This window comes from Penicillium bovifimosum, assembly GCF_028826915.1.
Source record: "Penicillium bovifimosum strain IBT 22155 chromosome Unknown utg000006l_segment0_segment0, whole genome shotgun sequence".
NCBI classification, from domain to species: Eukaryota; Fungi; Ascomycota; class Eurotiomycetes; order Eurotiales; family Aspergillaceae; genus Penicillium; species Penicillium bovifimosum.
This window is the reverse complement of record NW_026622715.1, coordinates 2,561,992-2,584,044: the sequence shown is the minus strand read 5'-3', so window position 1 is coordinate 2,584,044 and position 22,053 is coordinate 2,561,992. Positions and strand designations below refer to the sequence as shown.

At 50.7% G+C, this 22,053-nt stretch overlaps 9 protein-coding genes across 9 annotated transcripts; 4 read left to right on the top strand and 5 right to left on the bottom strand.

Annotated features, from left to right (window-relative positions):
- Positions 1 to 99: 99 nt before the first annotated feature.
- On the top strand, positions 100 to 1,155 carry N7515_008625 (ATP-dependent Clp protease proteolytic subunit; the record flags this gene model as incomplete). The annotated part of the gene is made up of 5 exons (XM_056669369.1): positions 100 to 267; positions 333 to 351; positions 434 to 459; positions 520 to 661; positions 737 to 1,155. The coding sequence occupies 5 exons, from the start codon at positions 100 to 102 to the stop codon at positions 1,153 to 1,155; spliced, it is 774 nt and encodes a 257-aa protein (XP_056519199.1).
- A 117-nt stretch (positions 1,156 to 1,272) lies between these two features.
- N7515_008624 (DSC4 family protein) lies at positions 1,273 to 2,355 on the bottom strand (the record flags this gene model as incomplete). The annotated part of the gene is made up of 2 exons (XM_056669368.1): positions 1,273 to 2,062; positions 2,135 to 2,355. 2 exons carry the CDS (start codon positions 2,353 to 2,355, stop codon positions 1,273 to 1,275), a joined length of 1,011 nt encoding a protein of 336 aa, XP_056519198.1.
- Positions 2,356 to 2,653: 298 nt separating this feature from the next.
- Positions 2,654 to 4,373, bottom strand: N7515_008623 (M18 family aminopeptidase; the record flags this gene model as incomplete). Its single annotated transcript, XM_056669367.1, has 6 exons — positions 2,654 to 3,660; positions 3,708 to 3,800; positions 3,851 to 3,986; positions 4,044 to 4,145; positions 4,200 to 4,261; positions 4,316 to 4,373. 6 exons carry the CDS (start codon positions 4,371 to 4,373, stop codon positions 2,654 to 2,656), a joined length of 1,458 nt encoding a protein of 485 aa, XP_056519197.1.
- Positions 4,374 to 5,489: 1,116 nt separating this feature from the next.
- N7515_008622 (WD40 repeat domain-containing protein) lies at positions 5,490 to 7,520 on the top strand (the record flags this gene model as incomplete). The annotated part of the gene is made up of 4 exons (XM_056669366.1): positions 5,490 to 5,842; positions 5,930 to 6,057; positions 6,113 to 6,699; positions 6,756 to 7,520. 4 exons carry the CDS (start codon positions 5,490 to 5,492, stop codon positions 7,518 to 7,520), a joined length of 1,833 nt encoding a protein of 610 aa, XP_056519196.1.
- A 1,050-nt stretch (positions 7,521 to 8,570) lies between these two features.
- On the bottom strand, positions 8,571 to 9,368 carry N7515_008621 (DUF563 domain protein; the record flags this gene model as incomplete). The annotated part of the gene is made up of 1 exon (XM_056669365.1): positions 8,571 to 9,368. The coding sequence occupies one exon, from the start codon at positions 9,366 to 9,368 to the stop codon at positions 8,571 to 8,573; it is 798 nt and encodes a 265-aa protein (XP_056519195.1).
- Positions 9,369 to 10,737: 1,369 nt separating this feature from the next.
- pdx1 (uncharacterized protein) lies at positions 10,738 to 11,750 on the bottom strand (the record flags this gene model as incomplete). The annotated part of the gene is made up of 2 exons (XM_056669364.1): positions 10,738 to 11,525; positions 11,672 to 11,750. 2 exons carry the CDS (start codon positions 11,748 to 11,750, stop codon positions 10,738 to 10,740), a joined length of 867 nt encoding a protein of 288 aa, XP_056519194.1.
- A 474-nt stretch (positions 11,751 to 12,224) lies between these two features.
- Positions 12,225 to 13,085, top strand: N7515_008619 (uncharacterized protein; the record flags this gene model as incomplete). Its single annotated transcript, XM_056669363.1, has 1 exon — positions 12,225 to 13,085. The coding sequence occupies one exon, from the start codon at positions 12,225 to 12,227 to the stop codon at positions 13,083 to 13,085; it is 861 nt and encodes a 286-aa protein (XP_056519193.1).
- Positions 13,086 to 13,481: 396 nt separating this feature from the next.
- On the top strand, positions 13,482 to 17,553 carry N7515_008618 (cohesin subunit SMC1; the record flags this gene model as incomplete). Its single annotated transcript, XM_056669362.1, has 6 exons — positions 13,482 to 13,512; positions 13,565 to 13,658; positions 13,711 to 16,672; positions 16,726 to 17,033; positions 17,107 to 17,473; positions 17,536 to 17,553. 6 exons carry the CDS (start codon positions 13,482 to 13,484, stop codon positions 17,551 to 17,553), a joined length of 3,780 nt encoding a protein of 1,259 aa, XP_056519192.1.
- Positions 17,554 to 18,343: 790 nt separating this feature from the next.
- On the bottom strand, positions 18,344 to 18,922 carry N7515_008617 (uncharacterized protein; the record flags this gene model as incomplete). The annotated part of the gene is made up of 1 exon (XM_056669361.1): positions 18,344 to 18,922. One exon carries the CDS (start codon positions 18,920 to 18,922, stop codon positions 18,344 to 18,346), a length of 579 nt encoding a protein of 192 aa, XP_056519191.1.
- Positions 18,923 to 22,053: the final 3,131 nt, after the last annotated feature.

Sequence of the window (22,053 nt, the reverse complement as noted above, 5' to 3'; positions counted from 1 at the left end):
ATCTTAGCGTCTCCCTTATCGCATGAGAAGGTTCACCGTCCAGCGTCTCCCGACTGCATCAACTTCAAACATTCACAGTGCTTACGCATACTTCTCACAATGGCCCCTAAAGCTCCTCTCCGCCAGTTAGGGCGATCTATCTTTCACACGCCAATCTCATTTGTCCGACCCATTGCCGGTCTTGTACGATGCTTCTCAAACCAAGGATCCGCACCCGCGCAGCGCCCGCGGAGCTGGACACCAACACCATTCGTGACGGAGACTGTGGTATGTTTTACATTCTGGCTATATGACCTAGCATAGTCTGCGCAAACACTGATCACATCGAACAGGGAGGTGGCTGGCACACTTGTATGTTGCGCAATCAAATCTGTCATTGAGGCTTGCATATGCCCGAAAGCAACCTCACCCTGCTAACTTATACGCGCTACAGATGATATCTTCTCTCGGTTAATGAAGGTACAACACACCTACCCATTATAATACCCTCACAGCGCAATATACTCACCAACTCCACAGGAACGCATCATCTGCCTAAACGGCGCAGTCGACGACACCCTCTCCGCATCGATAGTCGCCCAACTCCTCTTCCTCGAAGCCGACAATCCCTCAAAACCAATACACCTCTACATCAATTCCCCCGGCGGCTCAGTGACTGCCGGTACGTTACAACCCCACGACACCCCCTAGCATCCCCGTAGTCTGTCTGTGTCCATACTAACAAGAAACTCCACAGGCCTTGCAATATACGACACAATGACCTACATCGCCGCACCCGTAAGCACAATCTGCGTCGGACAAGCAGCCTCGATGGGCTCCTTGCTGCTTGCCGGCGGTGAAGCCGGCAAGCGCTACTGTCTCCCGCACTCGTCGATCATGATCCACCAGCCGTCGGGCGGCTATTTCGGGCAGGCGTCTGATATTGCGATTCATGCGAAGGAGATACTGCGCGTGCGCGAACAGCTCAATCAGATCTATGAGCGACATCTTACTGGCAAGAAGAAGTTGTCGCTTGATGAGATTGAGAAGCTTATGGAGAGGGATTACTTTATGGGTGCTAAGGAGGCGCTTGAGCTTGGTGTTGTTGATGAGATTCTTGATCGGAGGGTGCAGAAGGGGGGTGCTGGGGAGGAGGATAAGCCTCCTACTGCGTGATTGTATGGGTCTACGGTGGTTCCATTGATACTGGTGCTTTAGGTGTAGTATCTGTACCTTGGTTCTGGGTCCATTAATGGGATGCTTTATAGTAATATAACAGTTTATGCCAAAGAATTATGGATTTACTCGCTCAATGCGACCATTAGTCCCAACCTGAAGACCCAGGCGCTGACGTAGGAACGTCGCTGTTTCTGGAGACGGAACGAAACCCGTAGTTGGCTGTGCCTGCGCATTTGATTGGCGCCACTGGTCACGCAATGTACCGAAGAAGCCCATACTGACGATAACGGCCTGGCCAGCAGCGAATGTATCCATCGGGTGCTCGCCCCGTGTGCCACGGCTCGACTCGACATCGACCGGCTCCGCCAAGAGCGTTGTGCGCTCTTCCTCGGCCTCGTCATCGAGGTTACCGCTGTTAGGTGACTCTGGACTATCGCGGGCGGAAGGTGTCGTTTCATCTGTTGCTTGGCGTTGAACGCCGCGCTCCTCGGCATCATGGTCCTGGAGCTCGGCCTCCGTCTCGGGGCTTGTATTGGCGGCTGTACTTGTAGGTGGTGAGGTTGGAGTGGGCGTGGGTGTCCCCTGTGTCTTCACCCGCTCGATGATCAGGCCCAGCATGATGACATCGATGATGAAAATGGTAAGATCGAACGCAAGAAGACGGGAAGTCGAGACGGGAGCCTGCCCGATAAAGTCGATGAACAATCCTCCGTGGAGATAACCACGAGTTTCCTCGCCGGCTTCGGGACGAATGACGAAAGCATGGAAGAGGATGCAGATGAGGTTACTGACGAGGATGGCGCCGACGTATGGCTGGCTGCGCGTGGGCTCAAATGGTGGTGCCTTTGGCGTGAAGAAGATCAATTCGACGATGGCACGAAGAGCGAATAGAATGATGGAGCAGCTAGACCAAGAAGGCAGACGTTAGGAGCTTGTCGTTATCGCGAGAGGCGGGGGCGTTAGGGGTTAGGCTCACTCCATGTAATACAAGGCGGAAAGTTGACAATAAATTAATATGTCGAGGTCGTGCAGCAATCGATCAATTAAGACGACTTTCGCTGCCGATTGGACCTTCTTCACGCGCGCGTTCTGACTGCTGAGGGTGCCAACGGGCCTTGGGGGTTCTGCATCGTCATAGGATATGCCGGACACGTCAGCGATGTACTCCGCATCCCGGTAGACATCGACGTCTGTCATAGAGGATCATCAGGGCTTAGAGATAGCCAGAAAACGAGATAGAAGGAGTCGAGGTTGAGACTCCCCGTTAGATTGGTGAGAGCTGGGGTAAACTATGGCTACAGGTTAGAGCCGGGATGTGGCCGGAGTTTCTTTGGACCGGGGCCACGTGCTTGGCCTGCAGGTACCTACGACATGTTTATTTCGGAACATTCATTGGTCTATTTTATCACTTAAGAGATGTGACTATTGTCCTGAGCTCGGCTTATTTATATTAATTGTGCTAAATCTATATCGATTGATTCGATTCTCAAATAGTCTAGTCCACAAGGATGGTCCTTGACAGCTCTGAGTAGTGCTGGAAGAAGCCAGTAAAGAGGCGAATGGCATGGGCAACATCATAAGTACCACCTGTCTCGCGGATACTGTGCATGCTAAGCTGTGGGTTACCTAGATCCAGGGTCCGCGCGCCCAGCGCAGCAGAGAGCATAGGACCAATGGTGCTACCACAGCTGGAATCATTACGCACGACAAACAGCTGCAGAGGAACGTGCTCTCCAGTCTCCTTGGAGGTCTTGCGCGCAACTTCCTCCAGAAGGACAATACCAGGAGAGTTGGTGGCATAGCGAGCGTTTGCGTTGATCTTGATGACCGGACCCTTGTTCATCTCCGGCTTGTGATCCGCCTCGTACTTGTTCGCGTAGTTAGGGTTGACTGAGTGAGCCATGTCGGCAGAGACGAGGAAGGAGGTGGACAAGGTTTGCTCATATGCAGTTGAAATGTCGAAGTCCTTGGAGGTGGCCGAGGGCAGAACAGACAGACGGCGGATGATTGACGGGAGAATGTTGGAGTCCGCGCCCTGTGCTGTGCGGCTGCCAATCTCCTCGTGATCGAACAATGCGATCAGACGGATTGCGTCTTCATTATCGAGAGCTGACTGGTCGGCTACAGAGTCAATCAGAGCAATGGTAGCGCAGAAAGTGCTGTTCAAGTTATCGAGACGAGGAGAGAAGATGAACTCTTCCAGCAAGCCGCCAAGGCAGGCCTTGTGGGTGTCGAACAGGATCATCTCAAAGTCCAGAATGTCAGCAGGCTTAACACCAGCTTCCGCAGCAATGAGCTCGACAAAGTGAGAGTGGTGACGCTCCGTCACAGACTTCAATGGCGAGAGATCGGCACCCGTCTCTGTCTCAGTGGTGTTGGTCTCCCCAGTACGGTTAAGCTCAGCAGCAATAAGGCCAGCGATGGGGGTCATCTGGGTTTCCTTGTTGAATGAAAAGTCCTCCTTGCGTTCGAGATGAATGGCCAGGGTTGGGATACGCAGAACTGCATATGTTAGTATGTCGCATCCATCGGGTCAACGTAAAACATACTAGGACGGTCAATCTTGACGAGCTTCTGGACAATAGATCCATCGCTTGCACGGGTCATCACCCGACCTGCGACACCAAGATCACGATCGAACCCTACACGGAATTAGAAAGAACAGCATGGAGGGGTAATTGAGGTCACGAACAAGTGTGCCAGATGCCTCCACCGTAGGTCTCGACACCAACCTGTACGAAACCTTCCCCGCTTTTCTTGCTAACGGGCTTGACCCGCAGCACTGGAGAATCAGTGTGGGCACCGATCATAGAGATGGCATTGCCGGGCTGTATTCCGGATTAGTTCAAGATCGATACTATGATCAATGCAAAGTCACTACGTACCTGCCATTGCTTGCCAATTGCGAAAGCCACAAGGGTGGTGGTGTTACGAGTCAGATAATACTTGCCTCCCGGTTGGCAGGTCGACGCCCAAGAGTCTTTCTCCTACGAATAGATGAGACACAATTTCATTGATTCAGACATTTTGTAAGAGCATACCTTAATTTCTTGGAATCCAGCTTTGGCCAGAAGCTCTTTGGCTTTGTGGACGGCATGGAAGGCTAGAGATAAGACAGATCAGCGACATTCCACGTCATGGGATCGGGACCACATACGGGTAGGAGCAGCGTTGACAAAGGACAAGAAGTCCAAAGCAGGTTGTTTGGTAGCCATTGTAGAGTATCTCTTTGACGAGCGCGTGATATTTGGGAAAATGCGCCTGAGGACCATTACAGGGATATACTGTCGTTGTCAAAAGAGTGGGAGTTGGCTTTTGCCGGAGGTCTTGGCGGTGACTGAGGGTGGATACCTATCGGACATAACAAAGCCAATCCTACTACAAGCCTACGGGCACTAAAACAAATACCTACATTTTACTACGTAGATTCACTGAGTTTTGCTATTGAATAATCATGTGCGTGCCATTATTTGATAGTAAACCCCACTCCAGAAGTCTTGGACGCTTCCATAAAAATGGTGTAGGCGCAATTGATTGGTACTGAGCTCGTTGCTATGGCCCAAGCTTCAGCGCGACGCGTCGAGTTAAACTAGGCGCGTAGACAAAATTTAACCAATCTGCGGGTTTCGCGTTCTCAAAACAGTAAACAGTCCAGAGAGGTCACTCACATCCCCCACTTTGAATCACCCAGTTAAATCTTTTGAGCGCGTCCCTGCCAGTAAACAGGACCGATGCCATCAGTCTCAATCGTAACAAAGCCATGCTGACATGGAACACTTTCAACGGACAGTTTCGGCAACTAGCATAAGCCAGATGTATTAACTAGCGTGGATCATAGATCGATTGCTCCACTTTCCGATAGTCAATGGAATCTGGAGTGTAGTTTCAAATAAAGGAAAAGTCCAGGTTGATTGAGCTGGTTGGGGCTCGATTGTCTTGGCCCAATCCGGTTAGCTCACCCGACGCGTGACCCAAAGAGTCGCCCTGCGCAACTCCGTCACTCCCTTGAAGACATTCATTCATTCACATGCCTGTGTGTTCAGACACCTCTTTGTTGATCTTGGTCGGTGAAACAGGGTCTGCTTCATCTCTATCCTTAGCACATCGTTTATCGTCAACCATCAAAGTCGGCGGCTAGCATTCCGCTCCTGGAGCAACAACAACGGACCCTCATTGCGATTTGTCGCCCTTTAACAACTCTCGACCCTGCACCCGCGAATATCATTACCGTCGAAATTCTTTCAGTGAATATCCGCTCCGTCTCATGCAAACAATATTATCGCTTTGATTCATTGCATTTGCGAGGCTCGGAGAGACAACCAACCGTGGCCATGGCGGAAAGACCTCAGGGTACAGCGAAGGCCGGGGAGGGGTCAGCAGCAAGATTCCAGCCAGCTACCTCGAACGCAATGTCGCCACCGACTTCGAAATCGGTATCAGCTCCTGATTCGAACACGCTATCACCACCTGGCTCAAAAACACCGCCAAGTATGCCGTCGAAACGCACGATGTACTTCCCAGACACTTCGAACTCTGGTAATCGGCAACAAGAAGACCGAGGAGAAGCGGTTGATCCCTCTGCACTGAGAAAGGCATTGAAGAGCTATGAGGTCGCGGGAGGTCGGCGAGATAGGACCCCCGCCTCAAGTCCATGTCGCAAGAGACAAAGGGTATATGGTGACCGGTAAGCCAATTCTCAAAACTTGTGACGAAAGCGATGCCCTCGCCGACATCGCGACGACATGTCCACACATGCCTGACTGTGATTCAGATTCATCCCCAATCGTGATGGACAAGACCTGCAGGCGACCTATAATCTCTTGCATGAAGACGGTTGCCCTTCCACTCCTTCAAAGAGCAAGAGACGCCCGCCGCACTCCGAGCTGCATTTCCAAAAAAGTATGTCAATGTTAGTGCGCCATGAGAGGTATATACCTTACTGACCTCATCGCAGCCGAGGAAGCAAATCGCACGTTCTCCCGAGTGTTGCGGAGTGAGCTGTTCGGAAACACGGTCCCTCAGGCCGACTTCAACCCAGCTCCATCTGACCCATTGCTCGGCTTCCGTCACGGAATCCTCGACAAAACTCGATCCCGCACACCCCCTGCTGTTATTAGCTCCAATTTACCTCCCGCTAGCATTACACCCTCTACCCCACACAAGAATGTTTTCAATTATGGTCCTTCCCGACCAGGATCTTCTAACCCTACCCCCTCCAAAACACCGCGAAGTTTGCATGGACCCAATCTTGATGTCCGCTCTGAGCTGTACAGCCTTTCTCCTATTCGTTATGGCAGTCAGCGTATCCTCGAAACACCCCGCAAACAGGCGCGGTGGGTGAACAAGGTTCCCTACAAGGTCTTGGATGCCCCGGATCTCCAAGATGACTTCTATCTGAATCTGGTCGACTGGGGCAGCACCAATGTGCTTGGTGTTGGATTGGCCAATTCTGTTTACATGTGGAACTCTCACACTGGCTCAGTCAACAGGTTGTGCCAGCTGACGGACGACACTGTGACCAGTGTAAGCTGGATTCAAAGAGTAAGCAAGAAACTGCCTACAAGCCTCCTATTCAATTTTGACTGACGAACTTCCAGGGTACACATCTTGCGATTGGCACAGGTAAAGGTCTCGTTCAAATTTGGGATGCTGAGCACTGCCGACGGCTGCGAACCATGATCGGGCATACCAATCGAGTAGGTGCTTTGGCGTGGAATGAACACATCCTCACATCCGGCTCTCGCGACCGCCTCATCTACCATCGCGATGTTCGCTCTCCGGACCAGTACGTCCGAAAGCTTTCTGGCCACAAACAGGAGGTCTGTGGTTTGAAGTGGAATACCGAGGATGGACAGTTGGCGTCCGGTGGTAACGACAACAAATTAATGGTCTGGGATAAGCTCAACGAAACTCCTCTTTACCGTTTCTCCGAGCACACTGCCGCCGTCAAGGCTATTGCGTGGTCTCCTCACCAGCGCAATCTTCTCGCTTCTGGCGGCGGTACTGCGGATCGCACCATCAAGTTCTGGAACACACAAACCGGCTCGATGATTAAGGAGGTCGATACTGGCAGTCAGGTCTGCAACCTCTCTTGGTCCAAAAACTCGGACGAAATTATCAGCACCCACGGCTACAGCCAAAACCAAATAGTCATTTGGAAGTACCCGCGTATGGAACAAATCGTCTCGCTGACAGGCCACACTTTCCGCGTCCTTTACCTCGCCATGAGCCCTGACGGTGAGACCATCGTTACAGGAGCCGGCGATGAAACCCTCAGATTCTGGAATATCTACGACAAACGAGCCCAAAGAGACACTCGTCGCCAGAACAGCAAGATGATGGAATTCAGCACCATCCGCTAGTTCTCCAATTCCCCGACTCCTCCCAATTCCTCACTGTTCTAATTTGGCTGTTCACTTGCATTCGGCACGGAGTTTTTAGGTTCACGGTTACGACAAGACTGGGAGAAGCATTGCATGGTTTGAGTGGACATCTGGGTCTTTTTATGCGTCGACATATATTGCATTTTTCTTTTCGTCGGAGGTTCAAAGCATTTTATGGATGGACGTTCGGCGCCCGTACACTCTCGGGATGGGCACTTTTTCTTGTTTGTGACGACTTTTTTGCTTTCTTCCCTTGGCCTGACTCCGGTTAATTCAGCTCAGTCATACTTGACCGGCTTCCTGGAGTTCGTTGACCATTCTGCCACCTTTGAGGCTTTCAGCGATGGCGCTTGCGGTGTTTCCCGGTTGCCTACATGTGGCGTTGCACAGTGGTAGTGCTCTGTTAGATTTGCTTTTTACAATTTCATGATGATATTCTTTGAGAAAGAACCAGCCTCATTTTTTGTAACTGGAGGCTGGAGGAGCATGATCGGGCGTACGGGATACGGGTTCTTGCTTCATCCGGAAAGAAGCGCCTGCATAGCCATTACGGTACTAGTCAGGCTCCAACAGGTTAATAGAACTTTGATTGATCGATTGACGGGCAGTCCCGATGCTTCGACTTGCCTCAGTGCCCTCAGACCGCAACCATTGACGAGGCTGAATTCTGTTGGATTATGCCACGCTAACCCGATTGGGTTACTCCTCCATCAACTGTCGCTGCCCTTTGAAGCGAACCTGCACCTAGCTTACTTAGCGCAGCTATTTACTAGCCAACCTTTTGTTCACCAATACTTGGGCCTCACTGTACCGCTTTGGCTTTCGCCCTAAGCTGGGCGCTAGACAGATTGTGCCAACTGGCCATAGTGACAGAACGTATCCCGTTCTAACCACAATAGTCTTAGGCAAGAAGTCGTGTTACTGCCGAAAGTAAAGGAAATTTATCACAGATTTCATCGAAAACAGAGAGCTTTCAGAGCCGGATAGATGGAGAACAGGAAATCTTCCTGTGGTAAAAAAAAAGCGTGTTCAAACATCATAACTTCGCAGGCCCTTGTTATACATCGCCTTAATGGCTACATCCATAACCTCCATAAAACGCTCAACATCCAGGTAAACATCTTCAGAGTGCCAGTCGCCCTTTTGGGATGAAGGTGGGTCTGATGCATGCGTGCTGAAATAGTCATGACCCCGTAGAAAAGCAACATTGCGAAAGCCCTTGTGGTTTAGCCCAGGTGGTAGAATTTCCACCATCGCCGATCCAGGAGGCAGGAATATACCATGTGTGAGACCTGCTCCATGGACACCCGCCAGTATATCTGATTCTCGGATGATCTTCAATTGATCTTTGTAGGAAACCCCGGCAAAATCAATTGACTGAACGTTCACCAGAGGAAATTCTTGCTGGAGCCGCTCTAGGTATCGCGTTTGATTGACGAGTTTCCGCCCCGACACTCTGTTGATGAAAGTCAAAGTAATGTTCTTACTTTGTCGCGGCTGGGTGCCATTCAACCCGTACAAGGTCAAGGCCCGATTGGCGAATGTATCTAAGAGTTTTGACTTTTCGCAAGAGTTGACCTCCCAGTCGCCCTGCCAGAGCGTATTCGCTGCACCAGCAAGTGGCACGATAATGTTTTCAAAAGTTGTGTTCTCCGGGAGGTTGTTTAAACGGACGATTGGCTTCTCTGTGAACAGTGACCACATATCAAAATATGGTCCGTCTGGGTGGTCATCAACAATGACAACTTGGGTGTTTGGTGCATCGCGTTCGGCGATATAGAAAGGAGTAGAGTCTGTCGATTTGGGTGTAATTTGTAGAACATCCATACTCAGTGTCATGGAATATATCTCCATCAACGAGTGCCAATGATTGGTGGCGCCTTCTCGCTTGACCAATATGGTGTAATTTTCAGTATCCTTTGAGGATGGTTGGGTTTCATTATCATCTGAACCCAGCGATCAAGGACTAGGCGTGGCCCAGTGTCATACCAGTACTTCTGGAATTCGTCGAAGCGTGGGAGCCTGGGCGCGTTCTCAAATACCGTCTGTTCCAAGTCCGACTCAGTTTGTTGGCTTAGTTCGCACTGCAGGTGGAATTTGCCTCTGTCGTGGTCAAACTTGGCTCCCTTTCCGAAGCAGAACGTATCCCATCGGTCGCTCACAGTCCGCGTATGAAAGCAGGTTAGAGCCGACGACTGGTTGCAGTATTGAGTTGCCGAATCACGAAGATTGTTAAGGAATAACGTCCCAAACCGCTCTGCACAAAATGGTAGTTCCGTAGGAATGGCGGTGTATTCAGCAGGGAGACTGAGGGCATGTTTTTCTTCGCCAACAGTAGTGAGTGTGGCCGGGTGATATTGACAAGTTGGGATTGGCAACGAAGAATGGTACATGAGAAACAGTATTGTGACCAGCACAAATGATCCAACCAGTGCTAAGCGATGCCGTTGACGGCCACTATTGAGGGCTATCGCGGGCATTTTCATTGAAGCGTGATAGCACTCTTCACGAGCCTCATGGAGACGGAAATTTCGATGTTTTCCGCCGCCGTTTGTAGCTCCGAATCATTGATTCGAGTGGCGATAGATAGTTTGGAACTTTTCTTTGAAGGGGAAATGCGGCATACGTCGGTTCAAGAAGACCTGGCAAGTATGCGATGTTCATTGACGCCGAGTCTAGCGCTGCGTGTCCCAGCGCTTCTTTGTTGATCTCATCTTGAGGGCAGTGCTTTAACCCCACCTGAGGGATAATAGGCTGTACACTGTCAGGTGCAAACCTTGGAATATTGTCTCTTTCGAAGCCCTCCAGGGTCTCTCGTAATACCCCATCTTCCACATATTTGTTGTCTTCTGTCCGACTTCAATATGACTCGTTTTTGCTTTCCCAGGACACTCGTGCCTCTGTTCCATTTGGTAGATTTCAGCCCTGCTGCCTTCATACGATCTACACCAAGCTAAGAATGAATCGAAACGAAGATGCACTTGCGCGTTTCTTGGGAGTCTAGTTGGTCACAAATGTTGGACAGACGGGATGTGATGTTTTCGTGAGTGAAATGATCCAATCAAGGAGACCTGATTAACTATGCGGTACTGTATACATTCATGAGCATGCCTCTAATTGCCCAAGGTTTGGCTCAGATGACGGGGAAGAAAGAGAAAAGCTATAAAGGGGGGATTTTGAAACACCAAAAGAAAATCTAAAGTACCAAGCGCGCCGGCTCAACAGACAAAAGAGTCTTGATCCGCTCCAAGAATGCCCTGGCGCGAACCTCCTCATCAGCAGGGACAGTCAAGCTGAAGACATTAGAAGCAACATCAGACTCACTCTCAACCGGACCCGCAGACAAAGGCTTCTTGTACGACTTGGAGCTCAAGAAATCAATAATGTCCTCGGTGACAGGCTTGGAGCGAACCGGCTTAGGAACCTCGACAGCGTTAAGCTCGGGAATGTAATCACCGCGGGATGTGCGAAGTGGCTCAGCGCCGAGAACCTCGTCGAAGAGCTCATCGGCGGATGGCTTTTCGCTAGCCAAACGAGGCAAGTCGTCGTTGGCAAGGTCTGTGGCGATGGCGAGGAAGCGGGACAGCGGAACTGTCACGCCCAAGTTATCCTGGAGTTTCTTCTGAGCTGACAGCACCGCTGCCAGGGAAACTGAGACGGCGACTGAGGACATAGGGATGGGTGCGGCAACCTTCTCCTCGACCGCGGCCGGCGCGGCCGGGGCGGGAGCCGGCGCAATCTTGATGTTGCTCAGATCGAGGTGGGAGAGCTTGGCCAGCTTGGCGGCCTGAGTTGATGGGTATTCGGCGGGGATCTGGCCGATGTAGGCGAGCACGTCACCCTTGAGGAGACGGCCCTTGGGACCGGAGGCGGGGATCTTGGAGACGTCGGACTGGGGGATGCCCTTCTCACGGAGGAGCTGGGCGACCGAGGGGTAGAGGGGATAGGCGGGATTTTGCGTGGTTTGAGAGGTGGATTGCAGGCCTGAAAGGGAGAACAGTGTTAGCAAAAGCTCCATCTGGATTGTAACCGGAATAGTGACCTCCGCCGTTGAATTGAGCTCAATGGAGCGGTTTTCATTTGCGGAAATCTTGTTCGACATGAATCTGGGCAGGAAACGGGAAACTCACGTCTGCCGACGCTGAAGACCTTCTGTTGCCGACGGGCAAACATGGCCGGAACCTGGCCGACAGTGATCTTGGCTGCCATTGTGTATGTGAGGTGATGTGAGGTATTGGAAACCTGGAGCTGTTGCGCCGCCGATGTAGATCGTCAATCGGTATCGCAACTCGCCGTGGACGCTGTATTCGAGGTAAACGAGCAGGATCAACTAAGAGCCCACCACCACGTGAAAGTCGCGTAAATTTCCGAGTTTGATATCTTTTGATCGTGTGGCTGAAGAGATAACCTGAAGCAACATCGAAGGGTGTTGAGGCCGTTGGGAGCTCTCACCGGCGGCCGGGTCGGGAACATTTTTCTGCCGCATTGCTGCTTTGGAACTGTTGTCGGCGCTTTCCGACGGATTACATCGGGCAAGTGATTCTTGAACAGGTGAGTTCCTGCGCATACTCAATCTTTGGCGGACAACCTGTCAAATCTCGCCGGAGACTATCCGTGCCAATTGATTGTGTTTAATGGACCCAATGGCCTTACTAACCTGAGCCTCGACAGGACCGCGCAACCATGTCCGTCAGACCACCCACCTTATCAATATTCTGGCAACAATGCCTGAGAAGCCCAGTGCAGACTGGCTTTCGAATGAACCCGAAATCGTCATGGCGTTTCTTCAATTCTAGTGCGCCTCAGCAGAAGGCCAAGGGAGTGCCCAGAACTGTCGACTCCCCATGGCAAGCCGCAAGCCCGTACGGCAACAAGAGCCCCCGTGCCCTTGCAAAGCTTCAAGCGAAGGTCCTACAAGCCGGAGAAGTACTCCTGTTCAAAGCTCCTTCCCATCGCCCATATATCATCACCGCATATGGCCTGTCCGCATTTTGCTTCGCTTATGCCATCTATAACTCAAATGCGGTCCTTTTGGATCCTTTGATCCCCCTTCCGATGTGGCAGAAATCGCTATTCGGCGGTATCTGTATCATGATGAGTTTCGGAGGCACCCTGTTCATCGCCCGAACCGGCGCACTGGTCAGGAATATCAAGGCGGTCAACTCTAATGGTCGTATGCGTGTTCAATTCACAGTCCGGAGCATGATGCCTTTCAAGAAGCCTTATCAGGTCGAAGTCGCGCCAGGCGATCTCTCTTTCAAGCGCAGGATCTCCGTCTCTCCGGAAACCATGCAGCGGTACGAGGAGGACAGCACTAGACTTGGCCGTGGGTTGGAGACGAAGTCAAGTGTCTTCGGGACCATCAGGTCCATTCCGCGGCGAGCCTTCCAGTCTGTTCGTCAGCTTTTCACCAACGAGGACTTCATCATTGTGCAGCTGGCAGGTCACAAAACCCACTTCCGTCTGGACGCCAATGGGTATATCGCTGATGACCTCCTGTACTTTGGACGCATGGTGAATGTCAAATTGCCATTTAGAGATTAAGCAATGACTCCTGTCCAAGTCTCAGCGGTCTGTCATGTTTTGTCTACCTCATCTCTGTACATCATTCTGGCCTTGTCTCTTGTATAGCCTTACAACCCTTGTACCATTACCAAGAAGCACGATTTCAAATAAGAAACACCGTAAGCTGTACCAGAAGTGTATTTATAAGTAATTACCCCTATAATATGCAGCGATATAGTGTCTTTGCTCTACGCTGCGTACATCATTAGTTTGGGAGCCACGTGATTGGCCCGGCGCGCGCGCGTTTTGGGTGGACGCGGTTCACCCGCTATCGCGCTCCTCCCACATCTTGCCCACGGCCTCAGTCTTTTGTTTTATTAACAGCGTTTCTTGAATTTTTCAGCGCGTCGTTCCCTCAGGGAAGCCGCCGGCAAGATGGGCAAACTCATTCGCTTGGAGCTTTTCAGTATGTACGGCCGCAAACTGCACTAGAAACACCTACTAACTTTTGCGGCTAGACTTCAAGTCCTACAAGGGACATCATGTGCTACTATTCGGAGATGCGTATTTCACATCAATCATCGGACCGAATGGTTCGGGCAAGTCAAATTCGTAAGTGACCCTTGGCCGGAGCCTTACGAGTTCTTAGGCTGACGCGCATCAGTATGGATGCCATCTCTTTCGTTCTAGGAATCAAATCGTCGCACTTGCGGTCAACCAATCTCCGCGATCTCGTGTACCGTGGTCGTGTCTTGCGCCATTCCAAAGTCGATGGAGAGCCCGCAGCCGATGGCCAGGAAGGCCAGGATGACGAGCAAGAGGAGGAGCCGGAGAACATGGACGCTTCCCAAAATGCCCCGAACGACCCGAAATCCGCTTGGGTCATGGCAGTCTACGAAGACGATGCAGGTGAAGAACAGCAATGGCGCCGGTCAATCACCAGTCAGGGTGTCAGTGAATACCGCATCAACGACAAGATCGTGACCGCCCACCAATACAACGAGGCGCTGGAGGACGAGAACATTCTGATCAAGGCTCGAAACTTCCTCGTGTTCCAGGGTGATGTCGAGGCGATCGCATCCCAGTCGCCGAAGGACCTTACTCGACTGATCGAGCAGATCTCCGGCAGTCTCGAGCACAAGGCCGACTACGAAAGGCTCAAGGCTGAGGCGGAGGAAGCCGCAGAGCAGCAAACTATCCAACTCAACCGCCGACGGGGTATCAACTCTGAAGTCAAGCAGTATCAAGAACAGAAGCGAGAGGCGGAGAACTACGCTAAAAAGGCCGAAGAACGCGACCAGGCCATTATTACCCACATTCTGTGGAAACTGTTCCACTTCCAGCGCCTGATTGATGACTCCAGTGCGGACATCCAGAAATACCAAGATGAGCTCAAGGAATACCGCCGTGGCGTTGAAAAATACGAAAAAAATGTCGAAGACGCCAAGAAAGACCATGCTCAAGTCGGCAGAGACGTCGGTAAGGCTGAGAAGAACATCACGAAAAAGGAGAGGGAGATTGAAGAGCTCAACAACTCCCTTGTGCCTGTGAATGAGAAGATCGACATCACGCAGAAAAAGGTTGAGAGGTACTCTTCCAAGATTGCTGAGATCGAGAAGGAGCGCATATCACAGTCGAACAACGGCAAGCAATTAGAGAAGGACCTCAAGCTTGTCGAGAAAGCCCAGGCCCAGTGGGAAGCAGAGTGGCAGAAGACCATGAGCAAAAAGGGTGGCCAGTTGAGCGAAGCAGACCAACAGGAGTACTACAAGCTCAAAGAAGAAGTCAATCGTCGTTCATCGGCCGATTCCTTGAATCTTGATAACTTGCGTCGGCAGCGGAAGACCGAAGCTGAAGCAGTCAACAGCTTGAAGGGCAAGTTCCAGAATACCGAATCGCAGGTGAAGACTGTTGAGTCTGAAGTGCAGAACATGACTGAACGTAAGGTGTCTCTTAATGAGACTATCAAATCCACATCCAAGGACATGGAGCGGAAGAAGAAGGAACTCAATGCCTTGACTTCCGAGCGTCTCAAGGTCTCGCAGATGCGGACAGAATTGGAGGAGAAGCTTCAAGTTGTGTTGAAAAAACTTCTCGAAGCCGACGATGGCAAGAAGCAGACCGAACGCGAACTTCGTGCCAAGGAACTGATCTCGACCTTGAAGCGCATCTTTCCTGGTGTCAAGGGCCGAGTCAGTGATCTCTGTCGTCCAAAGCAGAAGAAATACTCCGACGCAGTCAGCACCGTGCTAGGTCGACACTTCGATGCCATCGTTGTTGACAACGAGAAAACTGCCAAGGAGTGCATTCAGCACTTGCGTGACCAGCGAGCAGGCCAGGCTACGTTCATTCCGCTCGAGACCATCCAGGTCAAGGCCTTTAATTCGAACCTGAAGGGCATGCATCGCGGCATGCGCCCTGCCATTGAGACCGTTGACTATGATGACTCTGTCGCCCGAGCAATCAGCTATGCCTGCGGCAACTCCATTGTCTGTGATGATCTTGCGACGGCCAAGTATCTCTGCTACGAGAAAAACGTTGACGCCAAGGCGGTCACCCTCGATGGAACCGTCATACACAAGGGCGGTCTCATGACTGGTGGACGTGGTCCTCAGCAGAATTCCAAGCGCTGGGAAGATTCCGAAGTGGAGAACCTGTATAAACTGAAGGAGAAACTCATGAACGATCTTACCACGCTCCCCAAGAGTCACCGTCGAGGTTCTGAAGAAGAGACCCTGCAGGGTGAGCTCGTCGGTCTCGAGCAACGCCTCAATTATTCCCGTGACGAACTGAAGGCCCTCGAGAGGAATCTTGAGAGTAAGCGCAACGAGCTGGACTTCGTCAAACGCCAGCTGGAGGACCTCCGACCCAAATACACCGAGCGAAAGGAGACCCTCGATGAGCTCGATTCTACGATTGAGACGTCCCAAGCTTCGGTCAGCACTGTCGAGGATGAGATCTATCGCAGCTTCTGCAAGCGCTTGGGATACGACGACATCCGCGAATACGAGGCCCAACAAGGCTCTTTGCAGGAAGAGGCCGCACAGAAGAAGCTCGAGTTTACAACCCAAAAGAGCAGAATCGAGAACCAGCTCAGCTTCGAGAAACAACGCATTCAAGCTACCGAGGACCGTGTCAACGGCCTCAAGGCTCAGTTCGAGCGTGACCAAACTCTGATCAAGGAGTTGCAAAGCCAGCAAGAAAAGATTCGCAACCAGCTCGATGAATTCGAAGCGGAACTAGAACTCCTTCGCGAGGCCCTCGATAAACAGAAGGCAGTCTACGCCCAGTCAGCTGAGAATTTGGCGGAGCAACGTCGTGAACTCCAGAAGCGCAGCAAGCACGTCGAAGCGGCGTTGAATAATGTCAACGCGCTTGAGGCGGAGATACAGAGAAACTCTTCAAGTCGTTATGCTCTTCTGCGTCGCTGCAAGCTCGAAGACATCGATATTCCTTTGACCGAATCTTCTAATCCCCTCGACAAGCTCCCCATTGATGATCTCGTGCAAGCCGTCGACCCTGACGCCATGGATGTGGACGGAGGAGATGAACTCGACGAGTCTCCAATCCTGCACGATTACGGTATCGATGTTGACTTCGATTCTCTAGGCGAGACCCTGAAAGAGGTTTGTTCTTTATTCATGTCTCCAACATCCCATCCACTAACACAAATCTCCAGGAGGCCGACGACAAACTCGAAGACGAACTCCTAGAAAAGGTCCGCGTCCTCAACAACGAACTCGACAAAATGGCACCAAACGCCCGCGCCATGGAACGCCTCGAAAGCGTCGAAAACAAACTCCGCAGCACAGAAAAGGACTTCGAAGACGCCCGCAAAGCAGCCCGAAAAGCCAAAGAAGAGTTCGAAACCGTCATGAAGACCCGCTCCGATCTCTTCAACAAAGCATTCACCCACATCTCCGAGCAAATCGGTCCAATCTACCGCGAACTCACCCGTTCCGCCAACTACCCTCTCGGAGGCCAAGCGTAAGCCCCCCTCCCTACCTTCTTGACCTGAACCCCCCATCCAAGTAACTTGTAACTAATACACCCGGACCAGCTACCTCGACATCGAAGACTCAGACGAGCCCTACCTAGACGGCATAAAATACCACGCCATGCCCCCCCTCAAACGCTTCCGAGACATGGAACACCTATCCGGCGGCGAGAAGACAATGGCTGCTCTGGCACTGTTATTCGCAATCCACTCGTACCAGCCGTCTCCATTCTTCGTTCTGGACGAAGTCGACGCTGCGCTCGATAATACGAATGTCGCCCGTATCGCGAATTACATTCATGACCATGCTGCGCCGGGAATGCAGTTTATCGTGATTAGTTTGAAGACGGGGCTGTTCCAGAATAGTGAGGCTTTGGTTGGTATTTATCGGGATCAGGTTGAGAATAGTAGCAAGTCTTTGACTCTTGATGTGAGTTTTGAGAATGTGTTCCACCTTTTGGGAGAATAATGCTGACCTTTTGTGATTTGCAGCTTCGGAAATATACCTAGGTCTGTTGCTTCGAGTGGTGGTTATGTGGACTATGTGATGACCGTTTGCTTTTTGCTTCTTGTTTCTATGCTTCGTCTTTGTAGATTATCGAGTTTAGCTGGACTGTTTTCCTTCATTTCGTCTGCGGCTGTTCATCGGAATATGACGATTGCTTTGTTTGGGCAGTTCTAGATTGTCTCTATGGACCAGGCTGCTAATTGATACCAGTTCATTTACTTCGTTTTTCGAGTCCTGCCAGTCTTCTGGCATATGTTGAATCTCCGGGTCACTATCATTGTCGATTCTAGGTAATCTGCAACTAGCTGTATCTGGTCGACCCTATGAGATGAGTAGATATTTTGAATGAATGATACTCGTGGTGAGCAAGTGTCATGTTTGGAGATAAAAAAGTGTCATTCTTGGAGATAAAGTAGATATGGAGAGGATATGACACAAAAAGCAACCTCTCGAACCGGTGCGAACCGACTACCACCAAGGCCATGTAGCCTCGGCGTCCCCAGATTGGGAAGACTTATTGAAAGCCTTGTAAGAACAAAAAGCACAAAGTCAAAAAGCAAGTGGTCCCCGTAGAAGTGATCGAAATGTGGACCGGGAATAAGAACCGAAAATTGAAAAACCAGAGATGCGCCCATGGCGCCAGGCTCGCGAACAACAAAAAGGAATGCGGCAGTAGTCATCCCTCGCACATTCGAAACAGACGCCACACTTTAGGTACCGATCCTCGCGTTCATAGGGCTCGTGCCCTGGGTAGAAGTGGCCTTGGGAGGATGCGGGAGCCCAGAAGCAGACTTAAGGGCGACCAGTTGAAGCTTCCGAAGTAGTGTTGACCTTTGTGCGGTCAGTCAGGGCATCGTCCCAAGGCTCCGGAAGGTAGGTAGGAATGCGCCTGAGGACGGTCTGGAATACCTTGGGGTCCTTGCGGATATTAACGCTGTGCGTGGACTTGTTACCGATCTTGAAGTCACAGGTGACCATACGGTAACTCTTCGGCTCGTCGCGATGGTACTCATAGAGGCGGACCTTGAGGCCGCGAACGAGAATCCCCCAGCATCGTCCAGTAGCCATGGGTGCGTTGTCCAGCATGGGCATCAACAGGTCCCACTGGTTGTCATAAGCGGCAGTAGGGTCGAGGGAAATCTTGATGATGGTATGCAAAGTCTTGCCGTTGTCACCCTCCTTCATGACAAAGTAGTTGTGGTGGTTTTTCTCCTTGTCAGCGAACTGCTTGATGGCCCATTTGTCCTTGGGGTAGAAGGCGTAGTCGACGAGACCTTGCACCATGTTGATGACATTTTCCGGGGTCGGGTCTTTTTCATAGGTCTTGATCAAGTCCGCAATGGCGAGTTGAGACAGGTATGTGTCCGCCATGATGAAGGAAATGATTGGTATTGATGAAATCGATGGATAGATGGCAAGGTTGAAAGATTTGTGTGAGAGAGAAATCTTTGTGGGTGCAAGTGTGAATGGAAGAAGGGAAGAAGGAGAAGAAGATGAAGATGAAGAAGAAAATAAGGACAGTGGCGAGAAAGGAAGGTGCGATCTAAGGCGGTTGCTCCTTCGTCTTTGGGATAGCACAACTTATGCAAACATCAGGCAGTTAGGTACATAGTCAAACAAGACTAGAGAAGGAAGGAGTCCTTGGTTCCTCTGACCATATGACATCTCGTGACCTCTATCCAGTTGCCCTGAGTACTCAGGTTCTGACTAGTGACTACTGTAGTTATACATGTCCCGGCTATATGACAAGCCAAGTACGGGAGAAATTTTAATTTTGTTAGATACACTCTAAAAGGAGGATATTCAGCCGTCAGAGAAGAAGAGGGCAAGTGAGAGAAGAGGATTGATATAGATCCCTCACTGTTTTGTAGACCAAAGAGAATATTCACCACCCAGCTAGGTCTAACTGCATATCTTCCATTTGACCTCCATTGGAGGGCCTACCGCAGTTTGGCTCTTACCTTATAAAAAACATCATGATTGCCACAGTCAAATCCTTAACCATAGCGGCATAAGCCACGGTATACTACCTGATCTTGTATCATCACTTTCCATTGACACATCCTGGTGCTGTATGTAGTCAGGTCATGAGTTCCTGAGATGGTGACGGGAGAACAAACACATCTCACTGTCATCCTCAAGCTCAGAAAGCAGCTTGAACTCAGTCGAAGCATGGCACTCCTCCTTCGTGAAATGCGTGTAACTCCATCAGTCACGACGATTCATCTGCCTCCCCAGATATTCTTTGAGTACACCAACGGTGCAGATAGCTGACACACTTTAGTGGGCATTGCATAACCACACCATAGCTTTGAGCAACGCTCTCACTGCTCTCAGATGCCAGCAAAGGGTCCGAATTGTCACATCCCAGAGTGTCTTGCAATACCACTCTCCATTGACAAGTGTCGTCGTCGGTCTGCAGCCAGCCCGGGTATGCATCCTCGGGAAGAACAGCCGACACTCAATATCTGCTGCATCTTGCAGACAATTGGATCAACAGACATGCATGACCCGTGGCATACATTGTGGGAACTCGTGGGCTAAGATTGTAGTCTAGCATGCAAAGTAGCTGGACTACGACAACAGGTCATAGTGCCACTGGGAAGGGCCAAGATCCCGGTGGTGCCTATAACGTGGACGACACCTACAGGAAGAGTCAAAGATTGCCCAGCACTTGCCTAGGCATGTGCAGCCGATTACAGATGCCAAGAGTAGAGATATCAAAACAGCAGTCTGATACTAGAAGACCGAAGGCCATGTTTGAAAACCAAGTCATTGTTACAAGTGCCGGGACTGTCTACCAAATCGCTTAGGCGACCGGAAGTGGTGCTATTGCCGACATCACCGACACCAACCAATTGTAGGATAGATCGTACAGCTTCAGCAGCGGGAAAGCCAAGTGTCGATACAATGTACGATCGACGAATCAATGATTGAGAATCAAGAGCTTCCCAAGATCGAGCTTTCCTGATCGAGTGGCGCAATTGCCACTTGGCATTGTTTGACCGGCAGGGGTAAATATCCACCCAGATCTAAGCTCGGAGCGATCTATGGGAAGGATGGAGTTTAGAACGCTTAAAGTTCCCCCTAATATGATGTCTACCAAACTTCCGACCGCCGAAGCGGCTCAGCGGGGTTCTCCAGGACTATATGGTGTTGGTTCGTGCATTTGACACCGAGTTTCCTCCAAGAATCTTCCGAATTTGGACAGATACATAAGCCCTTATCTGCAACCCGGGGTCGATAGGATTCTAGTCTATCCCTTGACAGGCATCCAGGTGGCGACATCTGAACTAGCGCGGTGGAATCTGAAGAAGAAACGCGCAGATAAACGAGAGCGACGGAGGTACGAACCACTCATCGTCAACCAAGTTTCGACATAACCTATGGGCTTTCATCCCCCACATTAGCACCCGACGAGTACGGTGAGAAGAAGCCACAAGCACAAGCGACCAGATGCAGTTGGCATGGGGGTGTTCATATAGTCACCGCCATCAAGCCAGTGATTAGAACTGTGACACCGAATGTCAAATGAACACTGCGAGTCAAGATCGACGGCCGTCGACCGAAGGTCAAAGTCCCAATAATGCACGTCTCCTGCACCGAGGCCCTGAGACCCGGGCTCAGCCATCTGCACAAAACTTGTAATGATCAAGGAATGTCAAAGAGCGGGAGTCCCGGGAGTATGGCCCGCGGTGATCATTGATGTGCATGTGCAACCGCGCGATGTAAATTCTACAGAAGGAAATATATGGCTTAGTCCCGCTACAATTGAACGCGAAAGGATAAACGAAGCGCGGTTGTCAAAGAGAATCCTCTCAGTGTGCTGTGCAATGGTGATAGTACATACTGTAGGAGATACATGGAGGACCAGCAGTGTCCACGTCCACGAGCTGATGATGTGTAGGTTCGTGTATGATCCACGTAGCCACCTGGACGACATCAGCATGAGTACTGTGTACATCAAAGCATGCTCTATAATTATACAACAGCAGGTAACATTGTATCTCTCCCGCCGTTGATTATTCATCTCTTGGGTGCTGCGCTGCTTCCCCCCCCACAAATGCGCAAGGGGTCCCTGTCTTATCCGTGCCACTAATGGAGCGGAAATCAGCCTTCGATCCCCTTGTGGGGATTTCATGTCCCTGGGTGTGACAGAGTTTGAGTGGCTCAGGGATAGGTTCAAAACAAACTAATCTGCCTTCGTTTTCGGGTGCAATGTATATGTCTAGGCCGCGTCTTATCCATCTGAATGGAACTAACATGGTTCATGGAGATTTACTTTTTCTCGCTAACCGTGCTATGACTAGTCATTGACTACTCCGTACTAGTTAGTTAACTACACGCTGTTTAATTCCGAGTAACTTGTTCAGGTACCTATAGGTAAGGTTGTATGCTAAACCTATCGCGTATAAAGAGTACAATAACCTGAGATTCCAGATTCCAGAATAACTGATATTCTCAATCAGCGACATAGATAGGGGAATTATCAGTTGATGCCC